This window comes from Chlamydotis macqueenii, chromosome 1, assembly GCF_036417535.1.
Source record: "Chlamydotis macqueenii isolate bChlMac1 chromosome 1, bChlMac1.mat, whole genome shotgun sequence".
Classification (NCBI taxonomy): domain Eukaryota; kingdom Metazoa; phylum Chordata; class Aves; order Otidiformes; family Otididae; genus Chlamydotis; species Chlamydotis macqueenii.
The window spans coordinates 194105650-194125116 of record NC_141556.1 but is presented as its reverse complement, the minus strand read 5'-3'; the positions used below and the strand labels follow the sequence as shown (position 1 = coordinate 194125116).

Genomic DNA, 19467 nt, shown 5'->3' with positions numbered 1-19467 from the left:
ATTTACTTTTCTGTTAATACTATATTTCTTTTATAGATTAAATACATTTCTTTATATGTTTCTTTAAAGGGATTTTTTTTGTTGTGTTCGTATGTTCCTTTACTGGCGTTTTCTTCTGCTTGCAGCATGTGAAACTGCGTGGATGGTCATAGCCTTTAGTACATAATTTTTTTCAGCATAGATAAAAACTGACGGTATACAAACACTGAGTAATGGGGTTATGCTCTCCGCATGATTTGCTTTTGTCCTTGTTCATGACCTTTTCTTGTTCATTCAAGGTTCAGTGTAGCACTACTTTATATAAGTTAAAAATTGCATTTTGGATGTATTAGGAAAAAAAAGGGAAAACAACTGGGAAAATGTAGGCTATCTGATTTTGCAGATTGCAGCACAACAGTTAAAGGGTTTTTTGTTTTGTTTTTCAAATGAATTTTATCAAAAAAAAAGGGGTGAGGTATGCGGGCATTAAGTGATTTTCTTGTTGTTCTCTTTCCACAAGATTTTGTAGATAGCAGTTGGTGTATTCTAGGATCACTGCTTTTCAACTTGTGGTTTTGGGTCATTTAATACTAAACCCAGTGACTGATCAGAGAGGGCACATTTCTTGGCGGGTACAGCATAGCAGTGAATGAGCAAGATGTTGGTTGACTTTTCTTCATTTGTATTTTATGTGTGGGTAGTTACCCAAATAGCTACCTTCAGTATTTTTCTTAAATTAATTTTTTACAGCAATAAATGGTAACGACACTTTAAAAACCCCACAAAAGCTTATATGATCCTCTCTCAGCTCCTGTGTAGTTGCTGAATTGTGTACCTCTCTGTAACTAAAAGGAAAAGTCGAGAGGGTGTTGCACTTCTGCAATAGAAACTTGAAATTTTCAGTGCAGGAACCTTTCTCTGATAAGGTGAAAACTAACATTCTACCTCGCCAAGATGCTTTTGGAAAGATTAATTTTTTTTTTTAATTTCTGTTCTCCTTTTTTAAAGATATTTGGGCCATAGGGTGTATATTTGCAGAGCTGCTAACATCAGAGCCAATATTCCATTGTCGACAAGAAGATATCAAAACTAGTAATCCTTATCACCATGACCAGCTGGACAGAATATTCAATGTAATGGGATTTCCTGCAGGTACATACTGTATTTTTATTTTATCACTGCTGTTCAAAGAAAGATAATCTGTATTGTTTTCTTTGCGTATGAAGGTGACAGCTGATCAAAGTAACAAAGCTGTTCCAACACCATCTTTATTTCATGAGTTATAAATCTAGAGTCTAATGGTCATGTTAGATATTTTACCTACTATTGATGATAGTATTATCTTTGCTTGTATATGTATCAACGTTTTATAATTTAAAAAGATCATGTGTAATGGTGGATGATTAAAATCAGAAGGACTATTTTTGCGTTTCTTCAGTACTGATTATAGATTTAGAAAGTGGCTGATGATTGTATGAAACCAAACAACTGTGCTTTTAGTGAATATTATGCAGATATTTAACTCATGCTAACTTAAACATAGCATTTGGAAGTAGGGGAGAGTATTTCTTTCTTTGGTGGTGTGGTTTTTTGGGGTTTTTTTTTTTTTGTTCCCCCTTCTCCCTCCCAGTAGAAAGCTTGTGATATGGAGAAAATGTCTTTATTCCAAAATGGAACAAAGAAGTGGTTGCATGAACCAAAATAAATTACAATGTGGATGTCACTTGTTGCATTTTCCCCTTAGTGTTGGTCATAATCTTATTTTTCTGCAGGCTCTTGTGCGTCTTTTCAGTTAATGCTTTGTCTTTTAGTGTTCTCATGATTGTATGTGTCAGAATAACAGGGGCCTTGTTTTTACTTTTTGGTCATCTTTCTCCTCACTGGTTGTCTTCCCTGCTGTTGTCCGTTTGCTATTAATAATCTTTTTCTTTACTGTTGTGATGAGTTTTCTTCTTCCTGTCATATGAAGTTTATGGTCGTTGTTTGTGTGATTCTAGAATTTTGTTAGTAAATTTTCTCTTATATTTCCCCTTGACTTTTTTTATCCTGTATGTACTTTATTGCTTTTGGACTGGTATTTGAAATTCTTTGAAGTGTTGCTTTTGCATATTAAGTACTCTTATTTTCTTGAAAATGAACCTTAATTTTGCTTCTTTAAGCAATACTATTTTTTTCTGCTTTTAGCTTAGAACTTTACCCTTTTCTTATGCTTTTCTTACTTTATGTGAGTTTTGCATTATCTTGGTGTAGCTTACATAAATGGATGCTAGTCTCATTGGTTTTTTTCTGATTGGTTTAAATAATCATGTCTAATGATCTGCATTTGATTTCTGAAGGTCTTTGATTCTTACCAAGAAGTATTATCTTTCATTTAATTGCAGCATTTTTTTTTGCTTTTTAATTGACAGTTGCCATGTTTGAAAGTTTAATGTGTCTTTGGGATAGAGAAGAGGAGAATATTTTTTAAAATAAACAATAATTAATTATTTAATCTGATATATTTATTCAGTTAGCATTTTTAAGCTCCCAGTCTTCTGCAATTGTGCTAAGACTTAGTAAAGATTTGACTTAGATCAAACTACATGCCCACGGGGCTTTTCAGGAGTTACAGAGCATGATACATTTAAGGCTAGGTGCTGGTAGTGAGCTTTTTATTTTTAAGTCCATTTCAGACTTTCTCTACACAGAGAAGTTGAGATTAAATGTTCTTTAATTTGAGTGTGCAAATGTTACTTTTTCTTAACCTTTTGTTAGCTAACAGTATTTCTTTTATGTTTAGACAGCAGAAATTTACACAGTATGCCTGGGCATTTTCCTGTAGCTAAAGTCAGTGCTGTTAGAATGGAAAATCCCTTAGAAGGAGACAGTGTTTGTGGGAGTCTTGTGTACTCCTGTCCTGAGATCACAACTGTGCCTGAATAAATTAAATAACAGTCCTGAAGAGTGCAATCACAATGGCTGATGTGTTTTTCTTTTATGTTGCCTTTTGGACATATGGTGATCTTCACTGTAGCTGGCAGCTGGTTTTTTAAAGGTCTTGAGTTAACCAGCACACAACTGGAACCTCTTAGGCGTTGGTATTGTAAAGATTTATTGTGAAGAGGTGATGAAGGGATATGAGCCGCGCAGTACAAAGAAATACATAACTGGAAGGTTAGAGAAGCACACTTAAAAAACAAAACAGGGCTACGTAGATACTTGGAAAGCCTTTGTTTTATTTGAGAGGGGGAAGAAGAAAATTATTAATAAGTATTGATTTTGCAGATAAAGATTGGGAAGACATTAAAAAGATGCCTGAACATTCAACTTTAATGAAAGATTTCCGGAGAAACACGTAAGTCTGCTTAGAGTTGAGCCTTTCTTGAGAAAGTGTATTTTACTTCTCCCTCCTACCCTAAATTTCTCGTAGCTTAGGTTGTTTTCTATGTAGATGCCAAGCAAAGGCTATGAAATCATTACTGCTTAAATTGTGAAAAAATAAAAATAAAGCTGTTTCATAATGGTGAACTTGGCCTGTTGAGATGGTGTGAATCAGAAGAGTAGCCAGGGACAGACTGTAAATGGTAAGGTGGCAGGTGTGAAATGGGAGATGCCAGTAAGACCCCATGCTGAGGGATTTGGGCCTGTACTGTTACACACATTTCTTGCATCTACTGTGCTATTGTAACCATTTAGAAACCTTATTTCTAAGCTTCTCTTCAAAAACCTGAATTCATGGATGTTCTTGTAGCAACCTGTACATTGCAGGGGAGGGTTAAGATGGTCTTAGTATTTATCTCCATGTTTACTGGCATTAGAAATATATGGAATGAAACTGTATAGTAGTAAAACTGCTAAAAGTGTCTGTATGTAGGTTAAAAATATGCTTTTTATCTTGATTTGATGTGTTTTTACAAGCATGTGAGGGGAACAGATGCATTTCTGTAGTGTCTGAATGATTTTTAAGCAATCTCTGATGTTGGTAGTTGTGTTTTTTTCACTGCTTAGTGGTTTAGCAATGGACACTAAAATATTCTTATCAGTGCTTCATGGCTACTAAGAGAGCTTTCCTGTATCAGATTTGTGTATTACAAGCGTCACATTTTTTTTCCTTCTCTAGGTATACCAACTGCAGCCTTATCAAATATATGGAAAAACATAAAGTTAAACCAGATAGTAAGGCGTTCCACTTGGTAAGTTCTTGCATGGGTAGAAAATCAAAACCCTCATATAAGTTTCAGGTGTTCAAGTTGACAGCTGAGCATGATTCTAACTTTATTTTATAAATATAATACTTTATTTTATACATCAAGTTAGTAATAACTGATATTCTGCAATCTGAAAATTGCAAAACCACTTTATCCTCTCACATTGATAAAATGATTCTGTGAGTCATGCACTAAATCAGTTTCTGTATCGAGTGTATTAGAATTTTTCGGTCAGTCATGTTAAGCTCGTAGTTATATTTGCAGTGTTGCTGCAACTCTTACTCATTTTGCTGCTTTGCATAGTATTAGCAGCCCGTTTTTTGTTTTTAAAATAATCCTAAATGCATAATTTTTACATGTTCATTATTAAGTTTATATTTTATGCACTTTTGTTTAAAATAAATGAAAATTTAACTCAAGACTTGAACGTTTAGTTTGGAAAATTTCAGTGTGCCTTCCTAGTGCGCTAATGCTTTTTAGCTTTCCTATGAAAACTTCCTAGTAGTCTTAGAACAATTGGTTTATCTCTAGAACATCTAATTTTTTTTTTTTTTGTTAAGACTCCAGTTAAAATTATACACTTGCTTAGCCATAGAAGCACCTATGTTGCATTGTTTCAGATGTTTCTTCTGTGTTTAAAAGAACATTCAAGTTTCCAAAATAAACTATATATGGAGGAGGAAGAATTTAAATATGTCTTGTCTCTCCTAATGGACATTATCCTTATTTTGATGTTTCCAACGCAGATTAAATGTTTTCAGGCTAGAATTATAAGGTAAATACATTATTTGGGGGGGGGCAGGAGTCAAGGAAGAAAACAAGAAGCTTTTTTATCTTGGAGATGAGGACTAAATTGGAGAAAAGGGAGGATGGTTAAGAGGCTTGGGTGTCTGAGGACCATGTGGCTTTTCCAAGTCACTGGAAGCTGTACCTTCTCTGATCATCAGAGCCAAGGGCTTTTAAACAGCCATGGTTTTTCTGTTCAGTACTTTTTTGTCCATATAAATTTGGGAATTTATCCTTCAGTCAGAGCAGCTCTGAGGCAATATTTTTCTTGTGGCATACTGCATGAGCATTTTTGAATGGAGGTTTCCAAACTGATGAGTTATACTGCAGCCGGTCTAAAATAGAATATATATTCAAGGTTCAGATTAAAAACAAAAGTGTAACCAACTTACTCAAGTATTCATTGCTAGACGTTACCTGGCATTTGTACCATTATGCATCATTTACTGTGAAGTGTCTCTACTCTCTAAAGTTAAAAGTTGGTGAAATACTAGAGATGTTTACATAAGCAAGGAAACCATTCCTTTCTGGTAGAGATTTGTGATTTTTTGATGGATTTTTGTATCCAAGCAGAATTGGAAGCTGCTGAGCAGTCTGTATATTTGTATGTAATGCATGAAAAGTTTGTGTTATGTGTTCTTATATGTGAAGAACTGAAGTGCCTGTTATGCACAGGCAAAACAATCCATCCTGTTTTGCCCGTAATTAATCCTGTTTTTACCATGCAGATATTTATAACAGAGTTTCATAAATGCATTTTTAATATTTACCAAGATGGTCTTTTGTCTTAGTATGAGAATACACACTCTAAAAAAGATATTTGACATAGCATATGTCATATTCCTGTCAAAGCCTAAATAATATTTCTGAAAATTATACTAAATAATTTAACAAGCAAAAAAACAGTGAACATTAATTATCTGTTAAATATGATATCTTGCACAGAATGAGGTTTGGGTATAAAAACTAACCCTTGGACTCTTAAGTAAAGCAGATTGAGTGAATGCAGATTTTTCTCATCAGCCACTCTAGGCCAGTGTTCCATAAAGCTATACAACTGCGTGCATCAGTACTTACCTTTTTTCTAATTCTACCTTCTCTGAGAACAAACATTCTGCTTGCCACCTACAAATTTGACTTGTGACAGATTTGGAGTCCAAAGGTCTCAAAATTAAGCTTATGTTGCTGTACCAAAATCTGAAAGCGGCTAATTATCACTAGGGTTGAATAGCTGAGAAAACTCAGTCAGTTCTGTGTATTTAAATCAGTTGTATTAGATTTTTATAACATACCTAGGCAACCTGAGGTAAAAACTTTTCCCATGCAACAATCTGTATAACATGGCCAGTGACTTCATCTTCAAGTAAAGCAAGTGCTTTTCCCCAGTCTCGATTCCCCAAGTGTCTTGCTCGCCACTCTCCACCCTGCTGGTTTAACACCAAGCTCAGGTAAACGTGAATAGTTCAGGCTTTGCTGTACACCTTGACTGTCCATAAAAAGACTTTCTATCAATGAACTAGCTTCTCTTACGAGCTGTAAGCACTCTGGCTAAGCTGACCTGAAATTTCTAATCTGCCATCGCAGTCTTGCAATTTTAGAAATTGTTGTCTGTAGAACAACAAAACTAGACACAAAATAATCACATGACAATAGCTTAATACATGTAGTACAGCTTTTTCTCTTCTTCCTGTGGTATCACAACAGGGTGATAACTGTTTGAATATATTCAGCATTTTTATTCAGCATGTTTGTCTTTATACCAAAAAGCAGTTGTTATATTGAAATGCAAAATCAAGGAATGGTGTCATTTACTAGGCTGCTATCACCTCTCCATCTTTGTTCATATCAGTTGGTACTGAACAGGAGCATCAGGGTGGGAGTTTGAGTGTGGACCCCTGACTGAACACACTGCTCAACTGCTACCTCATCTACTTGTTCCACTTTACCTCTACTCACCTTCCCTTGAGAAAACTGATAGCAGGAGAGCGAGCTTTGTGCAATTTGAGTGGTGTCAGTCAGTGTCACACAAGCTAAAATGCAGGGTGTTTAGTAGTCTGGACGTAGCCATGTTCTTTTGTACCTCGCCTAGATACAGGTTGTGAGGGGAGCACTGTGAAGATCATCTTTAATTAACTGTAATAGAATCTTCTCAGTTTTCTGCTAACTCCTCTCTGTCAGAACAATTCACTGAAAATCAGATCCTGTTTAAAAACCCTGATCTTCCCAAAGTAACATCTTAAAAGACTTTTCAGACACTGTCAAAATTAGAAGGTGCCTTAGGTTTCCACTCTTGTTTGAGGCTAGGCTGAACTGCAGATGAATGCCTTGGGCACTTCCACTAGACCCTGAACAAGTTCAGCGAATCTCTTCGTACCAGTTCCTCCAGAGATCCTCCAAGATATTACTTCCACAAGCTGTTTCACAGCCCTCTTACTCTCTGCATGAGAACAGATAAAAAAAAAACTGTTTACATCTACTATTGTAAAATATGCCAAAACTAATACTTTCAGGACTAGTAAATCCCAAGGTTGTTGTCATTGCCAAAAATGAAATGTTTTGATTTCCCAACTTAAATTAACTGGATTTTTTTTCAATCTTTACTGACATTTTTGCACATGGTCCTTTTTCACATGCAGAGCTGCCAATATATTAATTAACATGAGACAACTTTGGCTCCTTTCTGATTTTGCAGCTCACATTTTTTTCCACTTTCATGTTCTTGTTTGTTTGGTTGTTTTTTTTTTTCTGATTTTTCGTTTCCTACTTATTTGTTTATGCTCTGGAAAAAGGATACACAGCTGCTGCTCCTGGTTACGTGAGTGATGCTTCACCTTCCATTTGATTACTTTGGTCCATACGAACTGTAGTGATTGTCCGATTCATATAAAGTTTACTACATTTTTATTATGTCATTCAGCTAGATGATCTTTTAATTGAACAGTTACTAAAATAGAAAGTATTTGTAATAATAAGTGGAAGATTCACTTTACTGGCACCTGAACAAGGGGGCAGAATAGGAGCTTTGATCCCCTGTGTGATAATGGTTGCATAGTCATTAAACTTCTTCTTATGGTTTTTGTGTTCTGTTGCTGATTATGACCAAATTCGCTCACATCTTGTCAACATGTGATGGACAGCTTTGTAACCTAGTTGCCAGAAATGATGCCAGAATTTTGCAATGTTTTTGATTATGATGTTTTTCAGCATGTTGGCAATTCTTTCTCATTTTTTGCCTTCCCTTTTTTTGGCTCCTGGGGTTGCTTTTTGAGCTGTTTGAGAGAACAAGAATTGTTTTGTTCAAACTGGTATTCTATAAAGACTACATGCAGACTGAGAGAGTTGAAATAACTTATTATGAGTCCTTGTTGATGATGTGGAAAACAAAACTGAATTGATGGTGGTAATACATATTTATTATATTCTTAACCATGCCATTCAAACTGAAAGCTGAGGAGAGGAAATTTTACTTTCTAACTTGAACTATCTGCAGTATGGAGGTCTGCACTGTGGTTGTGTGTGCTCACTTAATAGCTAGGGAAAGGAGATGACCAGTTCAGACACAGGTCTTGACACTGGATCTTTATAAGAAGGTGAATTTAATCTCATTAAAAGTATGAATAGCAAACGTAAAATGAATATCAGCTGCATTTGTAGTTTCTGCATATCTTGTTAGATCCATGATAAAAAAAAGCTATAGGTTGAAAGTGCAGCATTTTTTTAAAAGATCATTGTCTTTGACATTATGCCGTGGTGTTCTTTTGCCTTGGATATTGTATTCTACAGTGAAACACGAAGACTCGCTGTTTTCCTTCTTGTGTGTAGTGTCTGAAGGTTACCTCGTTCTGCCTATGTATTTAGCTTATCCCGCACAGCCGTATTCCACAAAACTGCTGGGTGGGTGAGGAGAAGTATATGTATGTACACCAGACCTTTTGAATAAAAAACATGTACTTTTAGAATGGATCTCTGCAGTTCAGTGCTAGAGTTAAATAAAATCACTGTGGTCTGTGACTCCTAAAATTGAAAAAAAAATTCAGACCTGTGGAGATAGCATGATGTTTTTAATTGCATTTTTTAATGGAAAATCACTGTTGAGATGCTGCAGTGACAAATGTGTAAAGTCCAGACAGCTTCTGAATTGTTTACGTAGGTGTGAAATGAGAGTGGAAAAGTAAAAACTATTTTTAGAATTACCTTTCAGTCTTTAACTTTGTGCTGAATTTAGACTTCGTATCTGTTACTGGTATTTGAGGTTACTCGAGAGGAGTTCCTGGCTATGTATCCTAAGCATTTCTCATGGCATGTCCATCTAAGTAGCAGTGTTTGTAACTTTTTTTTAATACAAATTTTTCACTTTTCTTTGGTTAGATCAATTTTATTTTCTTAAATTTTCATTTGTGTATTACCTTAGGATTTTTGCTGTGCTATCTGTTACTGAAACATTTTGTATGGTATTTTTTCAAGTTAAATATCAGGCAACAAATACGTAGCATGCTGCCTAGCCCTCTGTTAACACTTCCCAATGAGAGTAAGAGGTGCTCTCCCGACAGGTAAGGTTTTGCTGGATTTTCAGTCAAACTGAGTTCAGCTGTCTTGTAAAACATTATACTTAGCCTTATCTTCTGCATATTTATACTTTGTAGTCATCTTCATTGTCTTTAACCAACGCGGGCATTTTGGAATTTTTTTTTTCATGTAGTTGATACCCGATTCATCAGTTGTTACAAAGATAAAGGCTTAGGTCTCATACTGATAGTGCAATACCACCAGAGCTCAAACTTGGTGCAGCTTATTAGACTTCTCTAGAGTATTTTGCATCATTTCATGCAAAAAATCAACTAAAATTCAAGATTTTTGCACAACTGGTCTTTTGGTGTGTAGCACACAGATGTGTCTGAGAGTCCATATTTATCAGAATAAACAAGCACATACTGGATTGGGTGACAAAGTTTATCTGGCCAGGTGGGTTTTTTTTTTACATAGAATCATAGAATAGTTAGGGTTGGAAGGGACCTTTAAAGGCCATCTAGTCCAGCTCCCCTGCAAGGAGCAGGGACATCTCCAACCAGATCAGGTTGCTCAGAGCCCTGTCCAACCAGGCCACAAATGTTTCCAGGGATGGGGCATCCACCACCTCTCTGAGCAACCTGTGCCAGTGTTCCACCACCTTCAGTGTAAAAAGTTTTGTCCTAATATCTAATCTGAATCTACCTCCCTCTGTTTTGAAACCATTACCTCTAGTCCTGTCACAACAGGTCCTGCTGAAGGCCCTCTCCATCTTTCCTGTAGGCCCCCTTGAGGTACTTGGAAGGCCGCTATAAGGTCTCCCTGGAGCCGCCTTCTCTCCAGGCTGAACAGCCCCAACTCTCTCAGCCTGTCCACATAGGAGAGGTGCTCCAGCCCTCTTGTCATCTTCGTGGCCTCCTCTGAACCCTCTCCAACTGGTCCATGTCCCGCTTACATTGAGGGCTCCAGAGCTGGATGCAGTACTGCAGGTGGGGTCTCATGAGAGCAGAGTAGAGGGGCAGCATCACCTCCCTCAACCTGCTGGCCACACTCCTTTTCATGCAGCCCAGGATGCCATTGGCTTTCTGGGCTGCAAGCGTGCGTTGTCGGCTCATGTTGAGCTTCTCATCCACCAGCACACACAAGTCCTTCTCCTCAGGGCTGCTCTCCTTCCATTCTCCGCCCAACCTGTGTTTGTGCCTGTGATTACTACTTTCTTTTACAGCATAAAGATTTTCTAAGGACTTCATATAACATCTTCAAAATACTATGGATGCTAATGGAAATGTACTAATATGACAATAGTAAATAATGAGCAATAATGAACATAGAGTTTTTTTATTAGTTGCTAAGAATTATTTGAATTTAGATGGATATGATATTGCTTCCTGTTAAGTGCAGTGTAGTTGAAGAAACCAAGCTAAATATGTGCATGTTACATCATCTTGTGGGAAATTAACAGATCGTTAAAGCTGCTGGTATGTCATGGAAACTCTTCAAATGTTTTTGTTAGAACATTTGTCACTGTAACTAACTGAGTGTCCGGGCTTTGCAAGTAAAAATAGGTGTTCTTTGATGGAAAATGGAGTCACTATTTTAACAAGAAAAGAACATGGTTATGCCATTTATGTTAGGGTTTTGAGTTCAGACATGCTTGTACCAGCCTGTCTTTCAGGAATAATGCAGTGAAGTTTCTGTAAAACTTTTGGTAAAGCAGAGATTTTTGTCTTTTATTTTATACAGCTTCAAAAATTACTTACTATGGATCCAATAAAGAGAATTACCTCAGAACAGGCTATGCAGGATCCCTATTTCTTAGAAGATCCTCTTCCCACATCCGAGTAAGTGGTCAGTTTATTAACCTATCAGTACGCCCAGAGATGCTTTAGAAATGCGTGCTTTCTCTCTGCTATAAATATGCTTGTGAATATTGAGCTAACTACTTACTGTCTAACAACCTAAGAAAGCTGTAACCACTAAAATGCCATTTGTGGTTTTTAAAATTAAGTAGCATTCTTATTAATCTCTTGCTTTATGGAACTTTGATCCTATTAGTTGCAACACTAATCTTGTTATTCACTGACAGGTTGATTATGCATGCTACAGATCTTTGTAGACAACTGCTAAGTGCCCGCAGGTCCACATCTCTGCTCCAGAATGCCAGATGACACACACTCTAATTAGTTTACATTTTTCTGTCCTAGTCTTTGTTGTAAATTCAGTGGGTGGGGAATGCAAACTCTGTCTCTGTGCTGTCATCCTTAACAACTTAAATTCATTTTCTGTAGGCACTCCTCTTTTTTGTTTGCATAGAGAGATTTACAAAAGGAAGAAAATTTAGAGACAATGCATGATTTCATTAAAAATTAAGCCTTCCCTCCTGAAAGACTAGCCAGAAAGCATGATTGTGCAACTTTTTAGGAAAGATATTAGTACACTCTCTGTGTGATTCTGTACCATTATCTAGGGAAGAATTTATAAAATATGGTATGTATATTAATAAACAATTAAAAATGAAATTATTTCACTGAAATCTGTTGGATTTATAACAGCTTCTGACCTGTCTCTGTGGTTCAAAATTGTCCTGTGAATTATTAGCTTTTGCAGAAGCTGCTTTTAGGACAGTGTTTGGCTTTTTTCTCTACTTCAGATTGGCATTTTAATGTGAATACGCAATGAGTAATGCTGACGGGTGTACAGAGACTTTATTATTAATACATTCTACTAATTAAGGGCAGGTAAATATTAGCTTGCAGTAGCAAATTCTTGGGGACCGTGAGATACAAATTGACAGATGAAATTTCTAGTTATTTTTAAACTTTATTGCAGGTGGTTTTATTAATAGTCAGTGGAGTTTCCATGAGTATTTTTAGTTAGTCCTGAGATTGTGAATTACGTGATAGCTGGATTAAGATAGCTCTTCGTGCCCTTGCAGATATCTAACAGGTGGTGTACCTTTCCAGCCACCAGTTATCAGAAACTGTGAAAACTATTAGGAGTTTAAATGAGTATATAAGAGGCAGCTGCAGATTAAAAATAAATGTGAATAGGTTTACTAAGTTTAGAATATGAAGGGAAAACTGTTAGTTACAGTGATTAGGCTGTGGCTCAGGCAAGTTGAAACTAGCATGGGTGAAGTGTGAATCTTACAGGTCTAACCCTTCTGTTCTAATACAATGATAAATAGACTTCTCTGGGGGGCAGTGTTTTTGCAGGTTGTCAAATCCCTTACCCAAAACGAGAATTTTTAACAGAAGAAGAACCAGATGATAAAGGAGACAAAGTAAGTACTGGAAGAACAGTATCATCATGCTTCACTGGCTTTCACACTATTTCCTGTTTTTGTGTTATTTCATGTACTGCTTTTGAGTTGAAATTTTTCTTTGTGTTTAAACAATTGAGAAGAACCAGCAGCAGCAGCAGGGCAATAACCATACCAATGGAACTGGTCATCCAGGGAACCAAGACAACAGTCACACACAGGGACCCCCACTGAAAAAAGTGAGAGTTGTTCCTCCTACCACTACCTCAGGTGGACTTATTATGACCTCAGACTATCAGGTATTTGTTTTATTCATATATTGTGTATTTGGTTCTCATGTTTCCAGCAGTGTATCTTTAAGCTAAAAAAGTAGTTTTGTAAATGTCACTGTCTTAACTGGTATTTTTTTGACATCTTTTAGATGTTTTTCCAGATGCTTTTAGTTGATGATTTGCCTGGAAATTGATATGCTGATGCTCTTTAGGTTAGCAGTAAGGAAATTAGGATCAGAGGTCATTACAGTTAGTAATTTATTACCTTCATATTAGGGAATGGTCATTATGGACCAGGAGCCTGTTGTGCTCTGTATCACCTGAAAATACTATTCTGTATTTGAACAGGCCTATAACAGTAGAAGGCAAAGGATATTGCAGTAAATAAGCTGCGAAATAAGAACCTGAACAAGAGTTTTAATTGTGCAAATGGATGGGAAAGCCATATTTTGGATGACACATGTAAACACTTGATATGATGCTGTCATAGTCTGTGTTTTGAAGACCAAAGGAGATTCCAGGTTCAGTAAGCCTGCTATTACAGATCTGAAGAGACAGGTGAGGTGGTGGTGATCAGTGAGTGAAAAATTAGAGGAGGAGTGTAGGAAGAAAGCTGGAGGAAAACTTAAAACTGTGTTCTAGCCTTCCTGCATTTGAGCTTGCAGTCAGACATAAGGAAATCAGAAGAGTCTGGAGCAGAATATCTGAGAGTCGTCCCAGGCAATGATATCTGAATTTGTGAGTTTGGATGAGGTCACTCCTGGAGACTGGGAAGAAGACAGTTAAGGACAGAAACTTTGTTTAATGTAAGTTAAGAAATCACAAAAGAAGAGCAAGGAAGACTTCAAATGATATGTGCAGGAGCAGTTAGAGAGGTGGCAGACTTTGGAAGCCTAGGGAGTAGAACATTTCAAGAGGAGGCATGCTAGTGGATATATTAGCCTGCAGCAGCTATTACATACTGGTTCACATGGTACATGCATAGTACAAAAGGCTAATTGGAAGAGTGTATTAAATGAAATGGAAAGATGGGGAAGTCAGAAATTACTGGCAGTTTTTTCAGTTAATTTAAAGATTAATATTTAAATCTGAGAGTCTGGTACTGGAAACTCACTTAGATATGCTTATTTTCTGCAGCAAAACTTAGGGAGAGTTAAAGAACTGTCTTGGTAGAACTGCTGCTGTCAACTTGCTTTTCACAGTTTGATACTGTTTCACCATGAACACCAATAGGCTTTGAAATCTTGCATTTCAGATTTTCTTCTTGAGAGTACCAGATATCCTCAAAGGCTGCCTGGGGACATTACCCTCATCCTTACATAAATCTGTATACTTCCAGCATTGACAAAACTTGAAAGTACTAAAAAACATAAAATAAGGTCATTTTCCGGAGCTTTATTGTGAAACCCTTCATGTAGTCGCCAATTGCCTTTGCTCAGTGTGTCCCGGGACATCAATAGCACATCTGTTTTCAAGTCATTCTTCTTGAACTATGTGAACTTGTAGAGCTGTTTGAAACAGTGGTCAACCTTAACGATGCAGTTTTGGGTGCCTCTAAGTATAAACATCTCTTTTAGTTGGATTGTGCATCACAGAGCAGTCTCTTACAGGAGCTTAATCCCTTTCAATTTGGCAAGCTGCAGTTGATTGCTGGTTTGGCCTTTTAGCTGGCTCTTTCTACCACTTCTGTGTGTGTATTTTTAAGAAGGCAAATGCAACTGTAGCTCTCTTAATCTTCCCCTTATGTTGAGTCATATATCTAAGGAGATTGATGCAGACATGGTATGTACTCTGTCAGGGAGCCCCATTTACGTGCCCTATTTACACGCCCTTCACCTCATTTTGCTGCTGCAGCTTGGCATTTTGAATAGACTTCAGCTTCCACTTTTGTGAGCAAGTTTGCTAGTTGAGAAGTCAGGAGACTCAAACTGCCCTGGCAGGAATTGACATTGGTTTGTTTTCAGCTCATGCTCATTAAAAACTTTTGTACTCTCAGATATCCGTCCCAGGATTATAGCTGGGGGCAGCCCTTGTCAACAAATGTAATTTCAGATACTTTTGCCTTGAAGTAGTGATAACTGCTACTTTGCTATCTCAGGAGCTCTCATGGGTAACTTGACTGCTCCTGACGAACCTTTTTGCTGTCTCTCTAGGAGACAAAACACCTAGTTTTCAGAAAAAAATACGTCTTCCTCAAGCCTTGCAAGAAGGCAGTGGGTAGATTTGTTCGGATTAAGGTATGGTAATCAAAGGGAGGAGACTGGAACTTGCTGGCACTAGAACAAAAGCAGTTAAAAACTGCCTATTGGTGCTTTCAGCTCTCCCTGAAAAAAAAAAAAAACAACTCTTCACATTTTTTGCGTCTGATTGTGCAACTTGAGGAGACGGCAAACAAATATCACAATATAGCCCTCTGTTTTAATCAAACACCTGTTCCTTTGTTCTTCATTTAATTTGCTCAAATTCCCCATATAAAGCTTGTGAAGAAGGATTGCCATCTCCTGGGCAAGGCACACTAAAACAGTTTCTCCATCCACTCAGAAGTCAAATTGCTCTCTGCAAAGCAAGTTGACCTTGTATCCTTTTCTGCCATGCATAAAAATAGTAGACACGTGGCACACAGACTTACTTGCCTTCTCGTTTAAATATGCAACGTGACACTTCCAAAGGCAATGTGACTGAACAGGCTGGAGCAATTCCACTACTCTGAGCTTTTGCTTGAGATACCCCTCTGGATGCCTGATGGTATTTAGAAAGGATTGGATATTTACATTTGTTCTTAAACAAAAGCCATTTGTTGTGCTGTGTGTCATGAAAGAATTTGATGATTTTTAATTGCCTCTGTCATAAAATAAGACCTGTTTTAGAAAGTCAGAATGCAGAAAATGTTTACAACCGACATGAATGGTCAGTTTTTAAATGGTTAAGCTTGTGATAGTTTCCTACATACGGGAGCCATGCTTGGGCAAAAAGCATATTCAGGGATTTCTGCTCTGTGAGGTACATCCTTGATTTGTTACATGGAGAAGGGTGATCCAGAGCTGTGGCACCTCTGACGAATGACTCAGTCCATCTCTCAAGGGTGAAGACAAATGTCACACAAGCTCAGTTGCTGTGTTAATGGTGCAGTTAGGCAGTGCTGGTTTGTTCCTGCTGGCATTAAGTGCTGGTCCAGCTGTTTCGTGCCCTCTACGTTATACACCCCTAGAGAATCAGCTCTGTCCTGTGAGCACATGTTGACAAGTAGAGTTTGCCTTTTGATTCCTGCCATCACCTCAGCATCCTGGCTGTAGCTTCTGTTCTAAATGCCTAATGGCAGGAAAAAAAAGAATGGAGTTGTTATTTATTATTTTAGATTTTATTTTATAAAATCTATGAAGTTATTTTAATATTTTACTTTTTCAGGATGTTGGTTCACCATAGTTTTGCATGTTCAGGTCTCAGTAGCAGTACCCTAGTCCTGGAATACTCACCTGAGAGAAGTTTCTAGACCTTTGCTAGAAGCAGCTTTTGCTAACAATCCTATTTTGCAATATCAAGAGTTAGATGTTAAACAGTAGTTTTGAAACACTGTAGAATTTGTGTATGTGTGTAAACCTGAAATGTAAAACAGCGTAGTAGTGTAATGAAATGGTGTTAATTTAGTGAAATGTTAAGTGCTACAAAGTGGTCACATGCTTTGAAAATCCAACATGCAGTCCTTTTTTTCCTTTATAATGCATGATGTGTAAATAATTTTGGGCTATAATTGAACTAGACAGTTGGTGGTTTGCTCAGAGCTTCTTGCAATGATCAGTGCTCCTCTCAGTAAATATTTGTGGAAGTGCTGGTTGAGAGGGGCCTCTGGAGAGCACCTAGTCCAGTCTCCCACTTGAAGCAGGACTGTTTCTAATCCTGAATCAGGTCAGACGTGGCTTTGTTTAGTTAAGTCTTAAAAACCTCTATAGATGGAGACTTAACAGCCTCTCTGGGCAAGTTCTGCTAGTGCTGTACTAATTTTTTGCAATTTTTTTCTCCCTAATATTGACCCTGAACTTCCCAAACCACAGTCTATGACCATTTGCCCCTGAACACTTCCACTGAGAAGTGCGTGGCTGTTGTCTTTAACTCCATCAACCAGCTGTAAGGCTGCTGCTAGATGATGCCTTAGCCTAAACAGTCACAGCTCTCTCAGACTTTTCTCCCAAGTGATGCAAAAGGGTGGCAAGCATATCCTTTTTATAGGAAAGTCTCCTGAATAATGCAGAGTGGCTCATTAGCAGTAAGATGCGCTGTTAGGACCTCCACCCCAATGTACCTTCTCAGTGAAGGGAAGGGAGCAAGTAGAGAAGACCACTGCCATGAGCAGCAGTAGCCTTGTGTAAGGTGTAGCGTAGCTGTCTGGAGGACTGGCTGGAGGTTTGACTGTGATGGGTATAGATTCACAGGAGGTAATTAGGATGGATAACGAAGGGTGATAACTGTCAGTTTTTGATCTGGTGTTCCTGATGTTCATACCTGCATCCGCTGTCATCAGAGTAAGTGAAAAGAAGCCTGGCAGTGCAGCTGAGACTGTATGTGCTTGGTACCTCTTGAAGAAATAAACTGGTAGGCAAAACTGTCGTGCGATGTACCTGTTATGAAGGATTGCATTTCCTCTGCTTTTACCCCTCTGCAGCGTTCCAACCCCCATGCTGCCTACCCCAACCCCGGACCAAGCACATCACAGCCACAGAGCAGCATGGGATATTCAACTACCTCCCAGCAGCCGCCACAGTACTCGCATCAGACACATCGGTACTGAGCTGCGTCCCAATAATGTCAATGCACTGTTGCTAATGCTGCAGGACCGGCCACGCAGCTGCCTGCCTGGAACCCGGCTTGGGCCACGAGAATGTACTGTACAACCACACCTCCAACCTGTCCGATCGCCACGATCCACCCCCTTCCACAGAGCGGAGTAGTGGCTCCCAAATTGTACCTGTTTCTGGGGTTAGACTTGAAAAGAAAGTGCTAGCACAGTTTGTGTTGTGGATATGCTACTTCCATAGTTTACTTGACATGGTTCAGACTGATCGATGCATTTTTTTTCAGTGACAGTCTGTAGCAGTTGAAGCTGTGAAATGTGCTAGGGGCAAGCATTTTTGTTGTCGTATGTGGTGAATTCTCTTGATGTAACAACTTTATCTGACCAATAGTACACAACATCTTTGAACTGGTACTTGAAGCATACAGTATATGTTACCATGGCAAAAAAGCAAACTAACCGTGACTCCGATTGAGACAATTTTGATAGACGTTTATTTTTAGTGACTTTTGTGGGTTGGTTCATTTTCCACCTAGATCAATGTTTTATGACCGACACGATTGCTACGATGAGATTTTTTTTTTTTTAAGAACCATGAAAACATTTGCATTTTTTTCCAGCAATTACAAATGTCCCAAAGATTGATTTCCAACATAAGTTTTTGGTTTTGTTTTTTGTTTTTGAATCTATGACTTGACTGGTATTAAAGCTGCTATTTGATAGTAAAATAAGTATGTTGTCATTGATATAAACATGTTTGGTTCAGCAAACAAATGAAATGATTGTCATAGACAGTGTTTTATTTTTTTCCTGTTGGTGTTAATGATTTGTGAGCATGCTTTGGGATTAAAAAAGCATGAGTGATAATTCCTAAAAAGGTGCGGCATCCATTCAGATATTTCGTCATGATTTTTGAGAACCAGCTTGGTGTAGTGGATTTTAAATTTCGTTCAGTTAATTATTTTTTTAAATGTTCGCACGTTGTTTAGGGGTGCCATTTCTACAGCAGAGGATCAAGGTGGTAGGAGAGCCTTAGAATTTATGAGGAAAAACTTACATACAATGTACTGTATCAAACTATTTTACATGAATGACACAAGTATTCTGAATAAAGAAAAAAAAATCAAACATTGTTAAAACAAGGTGTTATGTAATAAATTTATTTTTCATAAATCTGCATATGACCTTTGCCTGTATTCCTTTTTATCAACGATAACACCCTGCTCCCCCATCATACATCTATATCGGGTTGTTTCCTGAGAAATGGTATCGGACAGGAATTTTTCTTGCAACTGCTGAGAAGGATTTTTTTTTGTTTGTTAAAAAAACCCACAGTGTCATCATAAAATGTCATTATCCCTGTTGTATACATGTAGCTAATCAGCTGGAGATAGACTGAACATGGGTTTATTACTAGCTACACTTCATAGATCGGGTAGCTTCTTTCCGTCTGCAAAATCTAGAGATGTTCCTGTCTGAGTAGTTCTTCTAAGGTTTCTGTAGCTCATTCTTATCTCGGTGTTGTAATACCACACCATGATTTTGTGACATAAATACATGCAATATATGCAGAATTTTTTTTCTGCAAGTGCTTCATGCAGTGTGAATATCAGCTTGTATGATCCATCCAAATGCACTGAGCTGCTGGCAGAGGGCAAAAGAAAAACCCAATAGGTAGGCAGCGTGAAG

The 19467-nt window shown here is 37.7% G+C and overlaps 1 protein-coding gene across 9 annotated transcripts in view; it reads left to right on the top strand.

Annotated features, from left to right (window-relative positions):
• The window catches only part of CDK8 (cyclin dependent kinase 8), an 85410-nt gene extending 66451 nt beyond the window's left edge, over window positions 1–18959 (top strand). For 5 of the 9 annotated variants that reach the window (XM_086739479.1, XM_086739485.1, XM_086739483.1 and 2 more), the window contains 7 exons: window positions 988–1131; window positions 3244–3313; window positions 4079–4151; window positions 11202–11299; window positions 12663–12741; window positions 12861–13019; window positions 17650–18959. In XM_086739479.1, the coding sequence (XP_086595605.1) occupies window positions 988–1131; window positions 3244–3313; window positions 4079–4151; window positions 11202–11299; window positions 12663–12741; window positions 12861–13019; window positions 17650–17775 (749 nt within the window). In that variant the 3' untranslated portion in view covers window positions 17776–18959. The remainder of the gene's footprint in view (window positions 1–987; window positions 1132–3243; window positions 3314–4078; window positions 4152–11201; window positions 11300–12662; window positions 12742–12860; window positions 13020–17649) is intronic. The other 4 variants (XM_086739480.1, XR_015257484.1, XR_015257483.1 and 1 more) reach the window with 4 other exon arrangements.
• Window positions 18960–19467: the final 508 nt, after the last annotated feature.